We start from the raw sequence: 18448 nt of genomic DNA on the forward strand, positions 1-18448 counted from the left end.
TTAAAGCTCCCAAAATCTATTCATTTGTATACTGATTTCAAATTTTAAATGTAAATATCTCAAAACACAAAAAATGGACTAAGGGAGTTTTAATAGAACGGTGACAATATATTTTAAAGTGATACCAAACCAGTATATTTTTGGAAAAACATCCAATTAACGGTGTTTAAATAGAAAAACAACTGAAAAAAAAACAAATTCGTGACCTCCAAAATATTTCGAATAAAAAATGATTTCATCTCCGAAACAATTTTGTGCAACAAAAAATAACGTTTTTAACATCTGGTAAAATTTTAAGATAAATCAAATTGACAGTTTTAAAATAAAAAACTAGAAAAAACATAACTCAAAGTTGGTAAAAATTGATTTTCGACACAAATATCTTTCCAAAAATTTGAAATTATGGCTTCCAACTAATTTTAACTTATAAGAAATACTAGATTTTACCAGCGACTTTCATGGGTTGGAAATGCGTTGTTTTTGTTTGTAATAGCAATTTTATCCAAATATTATTCAAATCTTTGATAATTTAGGAGTGAAAGATTCAGATTCCCCGGAAAGTAAGTTTTGCCATGGGAATGCGTTGTTTTCCCGAGGTCAAAAGTAACACATGTCCTTTCTTATGTCTCAAACTAGAGACAAAATCTGTTCAGCAGCGATCGGCCCGACTGAATTTTTCCATGGGAATGCGTCATACCGGGGTAAAAAGTAGCCTAGTCCTATCTCGGGTATGAAAATATCTCCATACCAAAATTCATGCAAATTGGTTCAGTAGTTAAGGCGTGATTGAGTAACAGACAGGCAGAGTTACTTAGTAAGATTGTTTTCAACATTCAGTAAAATTTTTGATAAAAATCGAATTCACAGTTTAAAAAAAAAAAATAAATACCTTAACAAATAAATAAAAGTTTTTAAAAAATGATTTTCGACTCAAATATCTTTTCAAAACTTTAAGATACTGTTTTTAAACTACTTTTATTCAGCTGTTTTTTTTTTAATCCAACTGTACGCAAATTTGGTAAAAATTGATGTTCGGTTCTTGATATCTTTAAAATTAATTTCATTCATCATGTTTTCTAAAAATCTATTTAACAAAAGCACACTTTCAAACTTAACTCTTTCTTGATATGAAAAATATTGTTGGTAATTTAAAAAATTATAAGAATAATTCAAATGACAATTTTTTTAACCCAACAGGAAAACCTACCTTTTAAGCAAGACAAATCGACAGACGGGATGTTAAGTTATCGCAGCCTCTTTTTTTTTTGGAAATATGCGAACAATATGTCAGTTAAAAACTCTTTATGTTGAAAATCGATGTTTTTGAAACCTAAACCGTGTTAAATTTTTTGATATAACGAGTTAAGAAATCCACTTATGATACCTTAAAATCTTACCCAATGTTTTATTCGCATAACTATTCTATTCAGCAACGTTACCAGTCTGGAAACCCAATTGCAATCTTTTTTAAAACTTGTATGTTTGGCCAGAAGAAAATGTATATATAAAAACAGTTATTACCTACAATTGTTTTTATTTATTAATTCCTCTCCGTTGGCCGTTACTAAAATACATTTTGGCTTAAAATGTGTTATTTTTTAAATTAAATTTGCAAACCGTTCATTCTTTAAATGAATTTTTTAAACTTCTCAATCTTTAGATACAAAAAATAAGAGATAGTCATGGTTAGCTTCCCAATGCATTAAAAGTGAAGAACGTAATTAAAATCCACTCGAACCAAGATACAAACAAAAAGTATTTCCTTTCCATTCTATACAAAATTTACAATCATTTATTTACAATTAATATTTTACATCTAAATTTACATATTAGCTTACTTAATAAAAAAAACATTAAAAAATAAAAGACAACACTTCACAGCCACATCAAATCCTTCTAGCATCTTGAATGTTTGTCATCAGACGAACAGTGAAATGATAAAAAAACTCAACAATGCTCAGTGCCGAGAATCCCATAAAAAGTCCCAACAATCCGCCACAATTGGCCACAAAATCCGTAATGCCATACAACTCGGACCGCTTCGACGTGATAAATTGATTGTCTTTAAAGTGCATCGACAGCTTAGATATACGCACGCCCTCGTTCTCGGCCATGTAATGTGTGTCGCCATGTGATTTTAACATCTTTTGGACACTGTAGTCGCCCTGCGACAATTCGGTGTTGTAATCCAACGACGTACACGACGGAAGGCAATTGCATTTTGAATTATCGCTATCGATTGATTTGGAGTCTGTGAAGCCTTCGGCGAACTCATGGACCAGCAGGTCATCCTCGGCTAGGTCGAAACAGTGGATTTTGGTCTCATCACAAACGGGTGTGTCGGGATGTCGGGGCATGGAGAATTTTACACAGCCGCATTTGCTCAGCGTGTAGTTGCTGAGGCATTCCAGTTCGCAATTGTTCTGAGTGTAGACCTGGAAGAAGCGCAAGTAGCGTTCTGTGTTGAAGAAGCACTGTCGACGGTTTGGTTCGTAGTCGCTGATAGCGTTCATTGTTGTGATCATATTCGGCTTGACGAGGACCACAACTTCTTTATCGTAGGGAACTCGGATGAAATTTCGTGAGACCTGTGGAACGTCATCGGGCGAGTGTAGAGTCACCTTGAAGCCTTCGAGTGCTCCGCGACAAATGTAATCGAAGTCTTGTTCGAAGCTTTGCAATGACACCATCAATCCGGCTCTCGAACCTGCTCCCAGGACGCGGGCAGGGAATGTCTCCATGCTGGTGTTATAGTAGTATCCTCCCTGAAGCGACCATTCTGTGGAGTATTTTCTCCTGTGCATCGCCTCCTGACTGAGAAAGTGCTGGTGTTGATAAGTGTCCTCTCGATACAGTTCGGAAGCATTCAGTCCATTGAAGGTGTAGCATATACCCTCCTCGGTATAGGTCTTGAAAAATACCTCTTTGCAGTCGCCAAAGTGAGCCATCCACTTGCAATACGGAAAAGACTTCTCAAAGCGTGGAACTATTTCATCTAAACGCTCATCGTATTTGGTCTCTTCGAAATGGGGCAAGTTGATTTCATCAACCAAATGATTTCCACAGATCTGCAGTAAGCTCCTCATTCTGTTCAATTCCATTTGTGACATATTCTCAGGCTTCTCGTATTCTCTCTCCTCGAAGCTTTTTAAATGCCTATAGAACTGAGTGAAGTCGAAACTTTCATTTTTAAAACTCTTTGTCTCCGAACAGATTGTCACCGCCGGGAAGGGTATATTCCAGACGGGCGTTGATTTCTCTGAAAAACTCACAATCACCGGAGTCTCAACCCACTTGATGTAGGTATTATAGATCAGATGGGTACAGATGATAATGGAGATCACCAAAGCCACAATCCAAACGATTTTCTCACGAAATGGACGCTTCTGTCCGAGGTATTGGACTCCATGGATGGTCGTGTAGTTGCAGTACTCGTGGTAGATGTGATTCACGAGGCGAGGTTTTGGAGGTTTGATAGTAGAAGGTGTTGGAGGGCGTTGCGTTGATTGGGGTAGTGTCGGCAGGGATAGCGGAAGGGTTTTATTCTCGTGATCCATTGAGTCAAATGAGTCGCCCACAGTGAACATCTTAATTCGACCACGACTTGTTGAATTATTTGAATTTTGATCTTTCATGATTTTAAATTAAAACAAAAAAAATTAGATAAAATAGTAAAACTATCAGAAAAATGCGGTTATGAACAGGGATTCAAAGATAATGACAATGACACTTGACAGGTGGCAGGTGGCAGAGATGGACGATGAATGGTGGATGAAAGCTCTTGTCTTTTTTATCAAAAAGGAACAAACAAAATGTAATGCAGCTCTCTCTCACTCTTTCTTATTACTCTTTAAGTGATTAAAATTGTAAAGTTAATTAATGTGCTTTTTCTTTCATTCTATATTTAAAATTATGGATATCGATAACTTCCAGTAAGCACTATGGTGCATTCACAATTGGTACCTTAATAATAGAATATACAAAATTTTAAAGAAAACGCATTTTTAAATAAATGTCTGTTCACTTTCTTTACGTAATGATTTTATAAAAAAAGAGTTAACTGTTGTAAATTCAAATTTAAATATCTTAAACGTAACAAGTTTCTTTTCTTATGTACAAATTTTGAAGATTTGAGAATAATTGTAATTTTATTATCACCTTTTTTCATACATTTTTTGAACATCAATTGGTTTTGAAAGTACTTTGATAAATTTTAGGGAACAATCAGCAGAAATTCGAGTCTTGGTTTTAAATGCTTTAAATGTATTTTTTTTAAATAATAAATAGGCACTCAAGGAGTTATTAATACCCTTAACATGTTGAAAGTTTAAACACAGTGCGAGCTTTAAGAAAATTGGGAAGGATTTAAGGGGAGATACTGATGCCCATTAGTCTTCAAGTTATGGATATCAAAATAGAGAAAAACAGAACTGGGTAAAGCATTCCACATTCTCGATGAGTGGTTAAAAAAAGAATCTCTATACTTGACAGTACGTCCGAAATTGAGCTGAAGGTTAAACTGATGTGCATTCCTAGAAGTACGAGTATTAAGGCTGAATTGTTTGAGGGGGGGAATGCAACTGGATAATTCGCTAATTCGATAGAGCACTGTTTATAAAAATATCGTTAGAATAACGACAGGCATACAACATTCCGGCCGGCGGTGTTCAAGTGACGTAATTGTTTCGGTTAAAGTTCTATCACCTATCATTTTCACAGTTCTTTTTTGGATCCTGTCCAAAATACTTAAACTTGTTTTAGGGGGTCATATTCAAGTTTTGGACAATTGAAGGCTTTGTAAATTACAGTCAGATCAGAAGGAGTGAAAAATTTCGTAGAAATCCAAAGCTTCTAGAAGCATTTTTGGCAATATCGAATGAGTTTTTGATTCCCCATTGTACATTGCTGTCGAGATCAGAATTTAATGAGCTGATCATAAGTTCCACATCCTAAAGACAAGAATGAAAATCTAAGAACGAATATGAAAAGATATTGTCATCCGTGAAACAAATTATTGGGTAAGAAGTTTAAGGCAAAAGATCATTTATAAAAATAAGGAAGAGAGTCGGAGACAAAACGGAGCCCTGGGGTACATCAGCGTTTATTTTGTGATTATCAGATTTGAACCCGTCCAATACTACTTAAATTGAAAGGTCCGAAAGTAAGTTCTAACCCAACGAAGAAAGGATTTATCAATACCAAATGCACGCATTTTCAATAAGAGAGCTTAATGCCTAACTCTATCAAATGCCTTTCAAATATCAAGTGCAATAATCTTATCTTCTCCAAAACGATGTAAAGATTTGTTACACTGTTCGGTGAGATAGACCATGAGATCACCAGTGGACCTATTGCAACGAAAGCCATACTGTCGGTCATTAAGAAGCTTCCGTTCTTCTAGATATTTTTTAAGCTGAAAATTGATCAGCGTTTCCATGACTTTTTAAAAAAGTGACGTAAGTGCTATTTGGCTGTACGAATGCTGTTTTCCATTCGCTCGGAAAGAGACCTGTAGAGTAAGAAAGGTTTAAAAGCTTACGCAATGGTTTTGCCAGCGTTGAAGAACACCTCTTCAGAACAATAGGGAGAATACTTTCCGGGCCAGCAGATTTGTGTATGTCAAGGTCTTTTAGTACTCTTGCACCTGCACGAGTGCGAAAGAAGATTTGTGTCCCATAATTCGTTAACGCTCTCAAGAACAGGAGGACTGAAGACACCCCCTGGTAGCGTCGAATCAACAGCAAACTGAGCTGCTAGCAAATTGGTCTTATCAATCGAGCTTACATAGGGAATGTCATTGTGAACGAGCGTTGGAACCGAGGATGACGTGTTGTTTCGTACGTTTTATACAAGTTTTTTACTTTTGAGTAGTTATATTTTTTCAAAGAAAAAAATATAAAAATGTTAAAAATGAGACCGACACTTGCGAGACACAGATGGTGTTGTCTGAGTAACCAGCGAACAAGGTTTGTCCGTCAGTATACCAGGCCAGAGACAAGCACTGTGCTGGATCGCCCTTGGCTAATGGCTAATGGGAAGACAACCTGTGGGCGGAGTTCCTCGACTGTCTTTTTGCATGCCAAATCCCAGATCTTGATAGATGGACCGTAGTTGACGTACAACCAGTAGCGGTTGGGTGAGAAGCACAAAGCATTGATGATGTCCTTAATGTCCAAGGTGTATAAGTCTTTTCCCGGGATCCGGATACAATTTGACGGTTGTCAGTGGAGAACGCAACTAACAAAATATCTTTGGTGTGGTCTTCAAAACAACGAGTGGTCTTTCCGGTGGCCAAATCCCAGAGACGAAGGGTCTTGTCCCATGAACCATAAAGGGCAAAGTGAGAGTGTCCGTAAATACGCTTCTGCGGGTCAATTTCCATACAATCAAGGTCTTGTCGCGAGAAGCAGAAATGATGGTTTCGGGATCGTTTGGGTTGGTTGCGATTTGGATAATCCAGCTATTGTGTCCCAAAAAGGTTCCTCGTAATTGTAATGTCTCAGGCATAATTTATTTAATTTATTTTTGCCGGAGCGTTAGCTACACGCCTCAACTCAAGGAAAAAGTTCGATGAAAAAAAAGGGTTGTTGAATCGCGTATCGTTCCATTTTTTAGTTTCGACACACGTTTTTACTTGGCAATGTCAAAAGATGATAGCTTCAAAAGTGTCAGGATACTATTTTAAATAAGTCCGTTTTTTTAGTAATCATTCATATGAATGGATATAATATTAAAGTAAAAGCTCCACAGTTTTATTAAACGGCAAAAGTAAAAAAAAACTTTAAATTCCACCGCTTTTATTAATGAGCATTTCCACTTTGAGTGTTGATATCCTGTTTTATATTTCGAATAATCCAATAAATCTTATCCTCTACAATATAAAAAAAAACCGATACTCATTTTTCCTGACACATCAGAGTGTATCTATAGATACTTATATCCAATCCATATATCGTGTCTGGAGGCTAATTTTGTGTAAAACAGCAAACGAATGAATAAATTAATAAATTAACAGTCGATGTGCGTGATGCAATTTGTTAAAGGACAATTTAATATTTTAAAATTGGAAAAGGTTGCACATTTTTGTTTATAAATTCTATACGTGTACCTATAGCAAGGAAAAAGACATATTTTTATTATCCTCCTACATATGTACACATTTTAAAAAAGAAAAGAAACAAAGAGAAACAAATGCATTCATGGCAGTGTGGCTGAATACACTACTATAGTAGATTTACACTACTTTCGGCACCTTGAAGCTTTCGTATTTTCACTTTTAAATTGGTTAACAAATCAGAACACATTAAAATGTTGTCAAATCAATATTCTAAAAATGTATTACTCTTTAAGTTAAGAACAAACTTGGCAGCACTAACTTTTAAAAGTGTCATTAAAAGCCAATGTTTCTAATTTTAGCTTTATATTTAAATGTATTGCATTCACGACAGCACTGATACTGATTGATATTTCTCCACGTTTCAAGGTATCTTGAATCTGAACCCACCGTTTGAAAACAGATATAATTTTAAAATACTTTTAAAATAATTGTATATTTCGAAAAATGACGTATTTAAAATTTTTGACGTATACAAATTTTAAGTTTTTCTTACAAACAAAAGAAAAACTTACAACTACACGTCATTTTATTCTTGACGCAAGTTTTTTGAAGGCAAACAAAAACAATATACCAACATTAAAACTCCCAGTACACTACTACTTTACTACTTTTTTTGACAGCTGTGTTACTGATTCGAGTTTTTCTTCGACAACGACAACACTGATCTACATACGTTACGTTTAACATAATTAGTGGAAATTGGCTCTCATGAATTAAATAATTTCTTTATACAAGGACATCCACCCATTAGGCTGATTTGATACGAACAAAAAAAGTAGAGAAATCCATATTAAATTTATGGACAAAGAATTTAATCGCTTCATTTGGCAACCACGAATACAATTTTCTCACGGAAATGGAATTTTGAAATGTCTAACTTTCTCTCCAAAAATGAGAATAATTGTTAAATGACTTGTATATTCCACATTTCATTCAAATAAATAGCTATACTGTTGCTACACATTCCCTAAGTGCTTCATCATATATTTCCCAGAAGCTCCTTGACAGAAGTCAAAATACTACTACTTCTACCTTCGAGGCAGCTATACCTCTATTACCTTAAAAAAAAAGTGAAAAAAGTCTAAAAAAACGAATTCCTTCGTAAACTTTTTCAAAATAATGATGTCTCCTTATCATGGTTATAAGTTTCATGAACTTGTCTCTTCATCCCGCATCCCTCTCTCTCTCCCCCCTCACCATAGCACCACACCAAGCTTTGATGTCTACAATTTTCTATGCCACTTCTATATATGTTTGACATCTGACAGAAGCAATAAAGAATGTTATCAATGACATATTTTCCAGTTTAATATTATTTGTGCCACCTATTACCTTGCAACTTCTACCCAGGATGCTGCTTAAAAAAATAAACGAGTTGTGTATAGATGTGCGAACATGATATACATATATAAAAGTCTACTAGACAATGTTAAAAAATAGAAATAAAGTGAAAGAAAATGTAAGCGTTGCATGAAAGTTAAAGGTTAACCAGGGATAATATGGAGAAAGGAAAGTTTAGTCGGAGGTATTTCATTACATTGCCACAATATACGAATACATCCTTCTTCTCCTCCTCATCCAGTTTTCCAGTGAAACGAGGATGATAAGGACGACGACGCACATCAGCATAGCGACGAGCGACAACGGTCGATAAAATTATATTTTCTTCTCCGAGTAGCCTCAAAAGATTTTACACAGCAAAATATTACAAGTTAAAAGGATATGCTTAGATGCTATATTCATACATATCTACAAAAATAAGGTCCTTATACTCCTTCATACATACATTATATAAAAATAAATACAAAAATTACATTGTTGCTTAATGAAACGAAAGCAAGGAGTACATATAAACTGTATATGAATTTTTGCTGACAAATGCTACCAACCTTCCAGAAGCAAATTTCTTCAGCAACTGTCAAATTTAATTTAATCATGTATGAAGTCCTTTTAGAAAAGAGAAGAATCCTTAATTTATTTGTATGTATATTATGGTAGATATATTTTGCCAGAGTTATATATAAGTACTTACTTTTAATTAATTTATTTAATTAGTTTCTTTTATTAAATATTTTGTCATTTGTGATGTGTTTGTTTTTTTATTTTCTTTAATTTATTTTTAACATTTTATGAAGTTGACATCTTTACATCTTCAAAATGTGCAAAAGGTATAAGTGCTTTTCTATTTAGAAACACAGTTTTGTATGAATTGTGTCATGTGTGAATATAATAAAATTTATTGCAGAGCATTTTTCAGGGTTAAGTGTACACACGTCTTTGTTTAACAGACCAAAAGGCTTTGACCCATATAAAAGGTACAATTAAGGATTTTTACATACATTGAGAAAATTTGAAAATAATATGAAAATGTATAGTTTTTGACCTTTGTTTTCACTAACTAACTGAATAGAGACATTTTAAAACTTAATTCTTGGTCGGCATTTAAAACAATTAGTGGGAACTTGAATTTTGGCTTATCATTATTTTAATGCTTTTATAAAATCTAAACAAAAAAAAAGCTGGGATTCGACCCACTATATTATAATTTTCCATTGGTGTCTTTTAAATTAAGATTTCTGTTATAACCCAAATAGAAATTTTTAAGAGCTTTGGAATCTATGAACTCATAAACAATTGTTGCAAAATAAGTTTTTTTTTGTTCCACAATCAAAACGATATACTTTTTTAAAGGACTAAGATGTCCTGAATTCGAATCCGGACCTAGTTGTTAACAATTGTAATGAATTTCATTATGAACAGTTTAAATAATCGTAGAATCTTACTAACTTTCTGGAAAATTTTATAAGTTATGTTATTAGCTTTCAGTTTAACTATCTGCTCAAATTTCAAAAGTAACCGTTTTCAACATTAAACAATACCTAACTTTCAAACAACTGTGGCTCTTTCTATTCCAAAAATTTTGTACTGAATATTAAAATATGAGATTTAAAATTTTTTAAATTATGTTTTTATAAATATTAAACAAACACAACTATTTCACAGCTTCAAAAACCCTCATACATGCATTTTATACGAATTTTAAAAACCCTCTAACTGTGAAACCGAGTTTCAAGACAGATTCGAATTAAAGCCAAGAAAACTCATTGTAAGAGTGCAATTTGAAGGCTAGGAGAATTTTATGGCTCCGACCATTAAATTGAAGCCTAGGAATTTCGCAGGAATTTATTTTTTGTAAAAAATATGTTTGTTAGATATTTCAAAAAATTATATTAAATATCAAGAACCTTATTCTTCTTCAGTATTCCGGAGATAATGTTCGTTATTCTTCTTAAAAAAATTGAGCTGGTAAATATTTGTTTTAAAATTGTATTGATTTATAATAAAAAATAGGTCTGCGAAAAATTAAGTTTGATCAATGTTTTCGGAAACGTCATTCTAAGCCATTGTCGAAAGACACATGAAAGTATCGGATTTAATTGCTTAAGTCATCTAACAATTGCTGAATAATTTCTGTATAAACTGATTTGAAGCAACAGAAAACTTTAATGACAAAACTTTCAATTAGGATTCAATTAAGATTAAGCATCTAACAGTCGCACACTGGGGCCGGTTGTTTAAAGAGCGTGCTCAAATTCAAAATTGAGAATAACGGTTTCCTGCAAAATTTGTTTTTGTTGCAGAGTTAGCATGATTTTCTATCAATCTGTAAAACTTTGAAGGTCAGAGGCTGCTAGAAAACAATCGTTAAAATTGTGTTTTGATAAATAAAAAGATCTGTTGTGCTCTAATTTGTCAATCAAAAGTAAAAAAAAACAATCGGGGTTCGATGGAAGTTCTAGCCATACGCAGTACAAGCAAAAGTTTTTATATCAGAATTTTCTGATGACAAACATATGCTTTTTTCCAATGTACCTTTACGGTTAGTATTAAATAAATCGAACGAGATGCCAGTTGTATTGTGACAAAACCCCAGGCCTTCCTCACCCAGATTTTGCAGGCCCATTGATCTTAAATACGCAAAAGAAACAGATGAACTTGTTAAGGAAAAAAAGAGAAAATCGATGCCGAAATCAGGAACTTAATAAGTTCATTAGTTTATTTAAATGGAAATTCATTTAAAGTAAATCACAAACCCATTTTTACCACAGTTGATAAAAAAATATGCAATCCCTTAACTGATACAATTTCTCCACTCAGATGCTATTTATGTGGTGCAACGTCAAAAGACTTTAATAATCTTAAACTAGTTGCTTGTCATTTGGCATTTCTGTACTACACTCATGGATTAGAACTTTTGAGCGTGAATCCGGAGCATATTAGACGATTTTATATAATATTACCAGCCATATTCAGCGGCCTTAGTATCAACTCTGAAAAGTTCAAAAATTACTGCCGAGACACTGCTCGTTTATATGTAGAATTATATCCATGGATGCCAATGACCCCAACTGTACACAAAATTCTTATTCATGGACCTGAAATTATTAATAACGCTTTGTTACTAAATGGTTAAGCGAAGAGGCGCAAGAGGCCAGGAACAAGGACTTTAAAGCACACACGGAATATTTTAGTGGAAAGACATCCAGAAAAGATAACATTACTGATATTTTTAATCGTTTATTTATCTCATCTGATCCATTTATGAGTCTTATGCTCTCATTACCTGTTGTAAATAGAAAATCATTCGACATTGACGTTGTGAATTTATTAGAACGTTAAAAACTTAAACCTTTCTTTATCTACTTTGTAAAGCTATACACTTTGTAAAATATTACATTTATCTTTTTTTTAAATGAATTAAGAAAAATATTGGTTCATTAATGAATTGTATTTCCTTTTTATTAAGTACACCTAGAGTTTTAAGTACGCTCTCCATAAAACCGGCCCCAGTGTGAGTCGTCTGTAATTAGTTGTATTATTTATTTTCTTTCAATTTTTTAACATCAAAGAACTCGATGGAATAATATTTGTAAAAAATTTTTTTGTATTTTAAGATTTTGAAAGACATAAAAACAATTTCAAGCACAATTAAGATTTCTTGCAAACTATTTAATGTTTGACCCTGCGTAAAAATATTGTAGAAAAACACCTTAAAAATTCAATATTATTCCCGACCCTATAAAGATATTATGTATGTTAAAAAAAAAAGACTTTTCAAGCTCTATACACACCTGTAAACCAAAAGCTTCTTCAAGCTTTCAAAACATTTGTGGTGAAGTGATATTCCAGGATTTCTATTCAATCCGTACAAAAGCATTTATGAATGGCGATATTTCAATTTATCCTTCTCCTACTATCAATATATTTGTCAACTACTTGTGTTTCATAAGCTTTATATTTTGCCAAAATTTTGTATATATTCGATTTCTTGTCATTTTTCAAACCTTTATCCTCCGATACTTCTGCATTCTTCAATCTTTGTATTTCAAATTCTTATATTTTTCATCTCTAACATTTGTATGCTTTCTCTTTCGAAAACGTGTCTTTTAAACTTTTATTCGATTTTAATTCAGAGTTCAGTAAAACAAAAACATAAAACCACAAAGTCCTGGTTTTGCACGAGTTGTTGCTTGTAAAATTGTTGTTTATTTTGTTGGACTGCAGTGTCAGTTAATAGCTTTTAAAATGTGTAAGTAGTTCATGTTTGGTATTCTCGGAACAGTTTTTAATGCGAAACATTTGTAATTTTTCTATAATATAATAAATTGAATTTATAATTATTTCTCCAAAAAAAGTTCTGATTGAAAAATATTCCTTTAAGCTAGTTTATTTCAAAAAATGTTAATTGTTTCAATTTTTTGAAACACCCACATATCTCATGCCAAATAATTGATAACACAAAAACAAACTGACTAAGTTTTGCATTTTACTGTTTATGAAAATGAAATTACGTTTTTCCACCTGTATTTTTTTCTTTTTCTTTCCCATGACCTAATTAATAAAATTGATAAAAGAACGCAAAGAAACTGCTAAAACCAATATCCTTTTTTGAGAAATTCCTAGAATTCTTCTTTTTAATATGGGCGTAGCTAGTGGAATTCCAAAAATTAATTTTTGTTTTTCGTTCTTGAACAGATTCTGTAGATATATAATAAACTTCTAAGAGTTTAACTTTAGGCATAAGAAATATCCTTCCTCAAATCCTGTTCTTAGAACACAAGAATAGTTTTAACAAGAAAAGTCGAGTTATTTTTCCCTAGTATGAAGGGGATTTTCATTTAAAGTTCAATTTAATGCTAAAAAAAGACCTGAAGCTCTTATATTAAAAATCACATTATCATCATTATGCCAAAAACTTGTATTTATTAAAATTATCAAACTCAAACCTTCCCAACTGAAGGCATCTGTTGATGACCTGTAGGGCATTTTACCAATAAAAGAAAAAAGTTCTTTTTCTGCAATATTACAAAAAGAAAAGTCATCTACCTTAAAAGTTTGCATTCTACAAAAAATCTTCAAATTCTTATTCTTCTGAAAATCATTAAGTCTGAGAAGACTTTAAATTAAATAAACATTGAAACAAACATCATCTACATTTTAATATTGAAGATCTGAAAACTTTTTTGTTTTCGATAATATTTTTTTAATATCGAAAAATCTTTGAACTTATTTACATAGATACAGACGAGTAAATGCTCACAGCAGGTACGACAGGTACAGTAGAACTCGGATAGGTAATTCACAAATGCGAGTTAAGCAGTTATAAAATACCTGCCTTAGTAGAGATAAGGTCTCTACATTTATATAAATATGGTATGTTTTGAAATTCTTTTTTTGTTTTTGAATTTGCAGGCATCTTACACACTAGCCAAAGAGAAAAAGTTCTTAGAATGTTGGTTTCATAAAATTATAAGTGTATATTTTTGGTTATGTTCGGGTTCTACTGTGCATAATCACTGAAATACAACAATAAAAACTACATATATATAAGCATAGTGAAGTTTATTAAAAAGCATACGCACGTACTCACTACCACAAACTAGATTAAAACATTCTCATACTGTGTGTAAACTTTTGTAAGAATTTATTCAATTTTTGAAAAATTGTTGCAAATTGTTATTTGAATTAAAAATGTAAACAACTTGCTAAGTTTATAACTTAAAACTGATGATCATGACGTGTGTATTTTATTTCTTTCGTCTATCGTATATTTTTTCGCCCACTATATTTTTAGAACAAACTAAAAACATATTTTTCATGTTTTTTTTGTGTTTTATTGTTGTTACCATTTTATTTCTTTTTAATAAACAAACAATTTTCGATACTGAAATGTTTTTAATAAAATCAAAAGAAGCTTAACGTGGTTATTTAACAGCTAAACTCCATCAAACAATATTATGCTGCTTTATGAGTTCTTTTTTATTTCACTTTTACATCAAGTTGTGTTTTTTTTAGAAGCAGGTGTCTAAATTTGTTTAATACACGAAATTAATTACCACAATTATTCATTTTACAAGTGAAATTTGATTTCATGACTCACTTTACTATTTTATGTTAGAAAATAAATACATTTTCTATAGAACAAATTAAAGGCATTGAATCGAACGTCGATGAAGCATAATTTCAAAAAATAAAAAGAGGCTGGGATGTGACCCACACTGATAACTTCCCATCCCGTCTGTTGGTTTGTTTTGCTTAAAAATTTGTAGGTTGTAGTTCGGTTAAAAATATTTTCGGTTGAATTATTCTTCAAAATTTTAAAATTACCAACAGTATTTTTCATATAAACAAAATAGTTAAGTTTACAAAAATAGATTTTTAGTGGAAAACAAATGTTTACGAATTTTCTTAATTTTTTATAAATTGGATAAATACAATTAGTTTATTTATCAAGAACCGAACACTACTTTTTACCAAGTTTTTGTAGATTTTATTTTTTATGAATAAACGGACTGTTGGATTTAAAAAAAACTACTGAATATCGAAAAATATATTTTTTTGAAATAAAAAGGAGTTTAAAAAATAATTTTTTACCAAGTTTTAGAATTAGGTTTTTATTTTTTGTAAGAAACTGTCAATTCGATTTTTCTCAAAATTTTACTTAATTTTTGACACCAATATTTTAAAAAAAATTAAATAAGTTTAAAGCCAATGTCTCACAGTTTTGAAAAGTTATTTTAGTAGAAAATACATTTTTAATAACTTTTATTAATTTGTTTTTAGATTTTTATTTGTTTTTGTAAGAAAACCGTCAATTCGATTTTTCTCAAAATTTTACCAGAAGTTAAAAACGTTATTCTTCGTTGTACAAAATTGTTTTTGAGATAAAATCATTTTTTATTCGTAAAATTCTCGAGGTGTCACATTTTTTTTTTTGATTTATAAAAAAAACGTAAATTGGATATTTTTTCAAATAATATACTTGTTTGGTATCACCTTTCAATTTATTATATAAAATTGAATTTAAGTCCCTAGCGTTTTTGGTTCTTGGGATATTTAGGTTTTTTTTTTTAACTGCTATTCAAAAAAAACCACCTACGCAATTTTCTGCATCTTTCTGAATTATTATCTGTATAACAAAATTTATTGGAAGATATCTCTTCTGGTTCTTGAGCTCGAGAACGTACCGTACACACGCACGCACAGACATCTTTCAAAAAATCTTTTATTTCGACTCTAGGAACCTTGAAACGTTGAGAAATGTCAACATTTTCAATGTGACAAATGGGAGGTAAAATTGGTGTTTATAATTCAATTTGTCTGAATTTGTACACTTTTTTTCCTCTTGATCAATAAATTGATTGTTTCGTTGTTACGTTTCCGGTTTGAAAATTTTTTCAGGAGCAATTCTATTGATTAACTAGCAAACCAAATTGGTCATAAAACAACTTCGAGAAAAGTACTGCCAGATTGGAAACCACACATCGAAAAACTACACCCATTCTCATTAATTATGGAACACAACTTGCTGTGCAAGTGGCTTCCTCAGATGGCTTCGCTGGTGCCCTTCAAACACCTTTTCGATGATTTCGAGATGATAGCTCACGAAATATTTGGATGATATTGGTTTTAAGTGCCATTCCAGATTGTTGGCATACCATCTGCCCTTCACGGATTTTTAAAGGCAAAAGACTAAATGAATAAATTGTACCTCCGACACGTCCTAAATATCGGATTAATTCGGTGATTCTTGTTTGATACTCGTCAAATAGCTCTCATATTACAGTTTGTTTAGTGCACTACAAAAGAGGTTATGAATTGTATCCAAAAAAAATCTAAAGTTTGTGAGATACCACAGAAAGAGTCAAATTGTTCCTTTGCCATCTTGACGAAACAACAAAGTTTTGGCCCCCCTAGCTTAATATGTAACTTTATAGCTAATTGTATTGCCTGCAGGTTGTTCTCAAATGAAATAAGAACATTTTTTTTCATGATGTTGGCAAATCGTCAATACCGCTTTTTAATTTGGGTTTCTAATAAAAATATTATTTCCAAGCATTACAAAAAATCGCCCTCCAAAAATACGAATTTTTAACATTTTTGATTAAATGCACTACATTAAATGCACTACACCACAATATTTTGCGCCCATTTTTCGTAAAATCTTAATTTTATTGAATTAGAATTACAACTAATTGCAAACAAAAATTTGTACTTGAGCCACTTTCAACCTCCTTTAAAATTTGTTTCATCTTTTCAAAATGAGAAGACTTTTTAAAGTCTTTTGCCTGAATTTTTCCAATTAATCTAATCTAATTTTCCTGGACAGTCACATATAAATTCAGCTTGTTGTCCCCGTATCCATTGTCCAATTGCTCTTAGCCTAAAACTGAAAAACGTTAACGAAGTTAGTTGTTGGCGCCTTCAGTTTCTGCATCAGTCGCGGAACGTGTATCAATTCGGCCAAAAATTCCTTAAAAAAAAACTCTTTTGGCTAAAGAGTTCTCACTTTGGAAATAAGTTTTTAATATTTTCCTACGTTGTTCTTTAAGTGTAGGTCAACTCATTTGGTTTCGCAATGGTATAACACTGACTTTCTATTAAAATTTCGAGCGGGAAACAGCTGTCAGTGTAAGCATATTTTTTTTGTATTTAAAAAGAAACTAATATCATGATTTCTAATAGGAACTTCACAACTTTGAATTTAAATTGTGAATGCACCCTTCCACTAAGCGTCGAACTGTCATTGTCGACTTATTCAGGAAACTCAACATCTTCATTATGAAAAAGTAAACGAACGAGCAACGCTTGTAAATTATACAAAATTTTCACCGAAATTTGGATTCGGTCACCCAATACTCGCTATATTTGTTGCCTTCTCATAGAGAAACCGGGTTCCGTAAAAATAGATCCAAATCAGTAAATTCTACGGCATTCTCAAGAACTAGATGTCGCTTAGACTTATTTTGAGTAAAGATCTGGGCTTATAGCCATGCAATATCAAGCTAACTCAAAAATTGAAGCCGAAGAACCAATAAAAGCTACGTAATTTCTGCAAGTTTTCCAAGAGTAATATTTTTATTGGAAAACCCTTTAGATGTAAATTGAACTATTTCACGAGTCTTCTAACTTTTGTTTAACTTATAACTTACAAATTGGACCTACATTGACTGTAAACTATGTTTTGTAATTGTACTTGCATTTTTTGATTTAAGAACTTGAATTATTTCGTAACTCGCAAAACTGAATCATAAAATTGTTCTTTTAGATTTTAATTCGTAAAAATGTTTACACATTTCTTTCTCAACGAATGAAAAATGTCCTTAAACCAATAACAGACAGTAAACATATCAATTTCTGAGCTGTGCTGAAAATTGTTTGCTATGCACTCTCCATGACTAATAGCAATGTCTATCCATTTCTATTCATCCAAATCCTTAGACTAGGATTTTATTCAATCTGTTTTATGATTTATAAATGCATTTGCTTGCAAAAAAAAAAATTGATACAGAAAATCCATGACATGAATCTCTTCCCAGTGCCATCACTCACATCAGCGTAGAGCTTAATTCATGAATAAGAAATTACTATGGCTATTTGAAAATGGCGTCGATGCCCTTGCTTAACTAGCTTCTTATCCCTTTTTCCCTGCAAAGAAAAGAAAAGAAAAACTCTCACTATCAGTTGACGTATTACTCAGCTATTCAGCAAATGGAAACACGCTAAAACCCTATTACTTATCCGCGCCTCTCTTTCATAATTCTTTTTGTACATATGGATGTATGTGTTCAATGTTCATACCTAATACGTATGTATGTGATGTGAATATGGGTTGAAAACCTGTGAAGAGGTTGTATTAATAATTCAAAGTTAATGTCAGAATTGTTGGCAACAGAGGAAAGCAGAGTAGGTAGACAAAGTAGACACGTTGGAAAGCAGGATCGACTTGAGGATTAGATTTTTGTTGTCCTACATAAAATACGGGACGTG

At 32.1% G+C, this 18448-nt stretch overlaps 2 protein-coding genes and 1 pseudogene across 7 annotated transcripts in view; 1 reads left to right on the forward strand and 2 right to left on the reverse strand.

The window, feature by feature from the left end:
* LOC129952267 (G protein alpha o subunit) overlaps positions 1-18448 on the forward strand; it is a 213206-nt gene that overhangs the window by 84026 nt on the left and 110732 nt on the right. The window lies entirely within an intron of this gene.
* On the reverse strand, positions 1838-3692 carry LOC129952264 (pickpocket protein 28). Its single transcript, XM_056064769.1, has one exon. It carries the CDS (start codon positions 3633-3635, stop codon positions 1887-1889), a length of 1749 nt encoding a protein of 582 aa, XP_055920744.1. The 5' UTR covers positions 3636-3692; the 3' UTR covers positions 1838-1886.
* Positions 6029-6507, reverse strand: LOC129948910 (guanine nucleotide-binding protein subunit beta-like protein; annotated as a pseudogene).

Source organism: Eupeodes corollae, chromosome 3 (assembly GCF_945859685.1).
Source record: "Eupeodes corollae chromosome 3, idEupCoro1.1, whole genome shotgun sequence".
Lineage (NCBI taxonomy): Eukaryota > Metazoa > Arthropoda > Insecta > Diptera > Syrphidae > Eupeodes > Eupeodes corollae.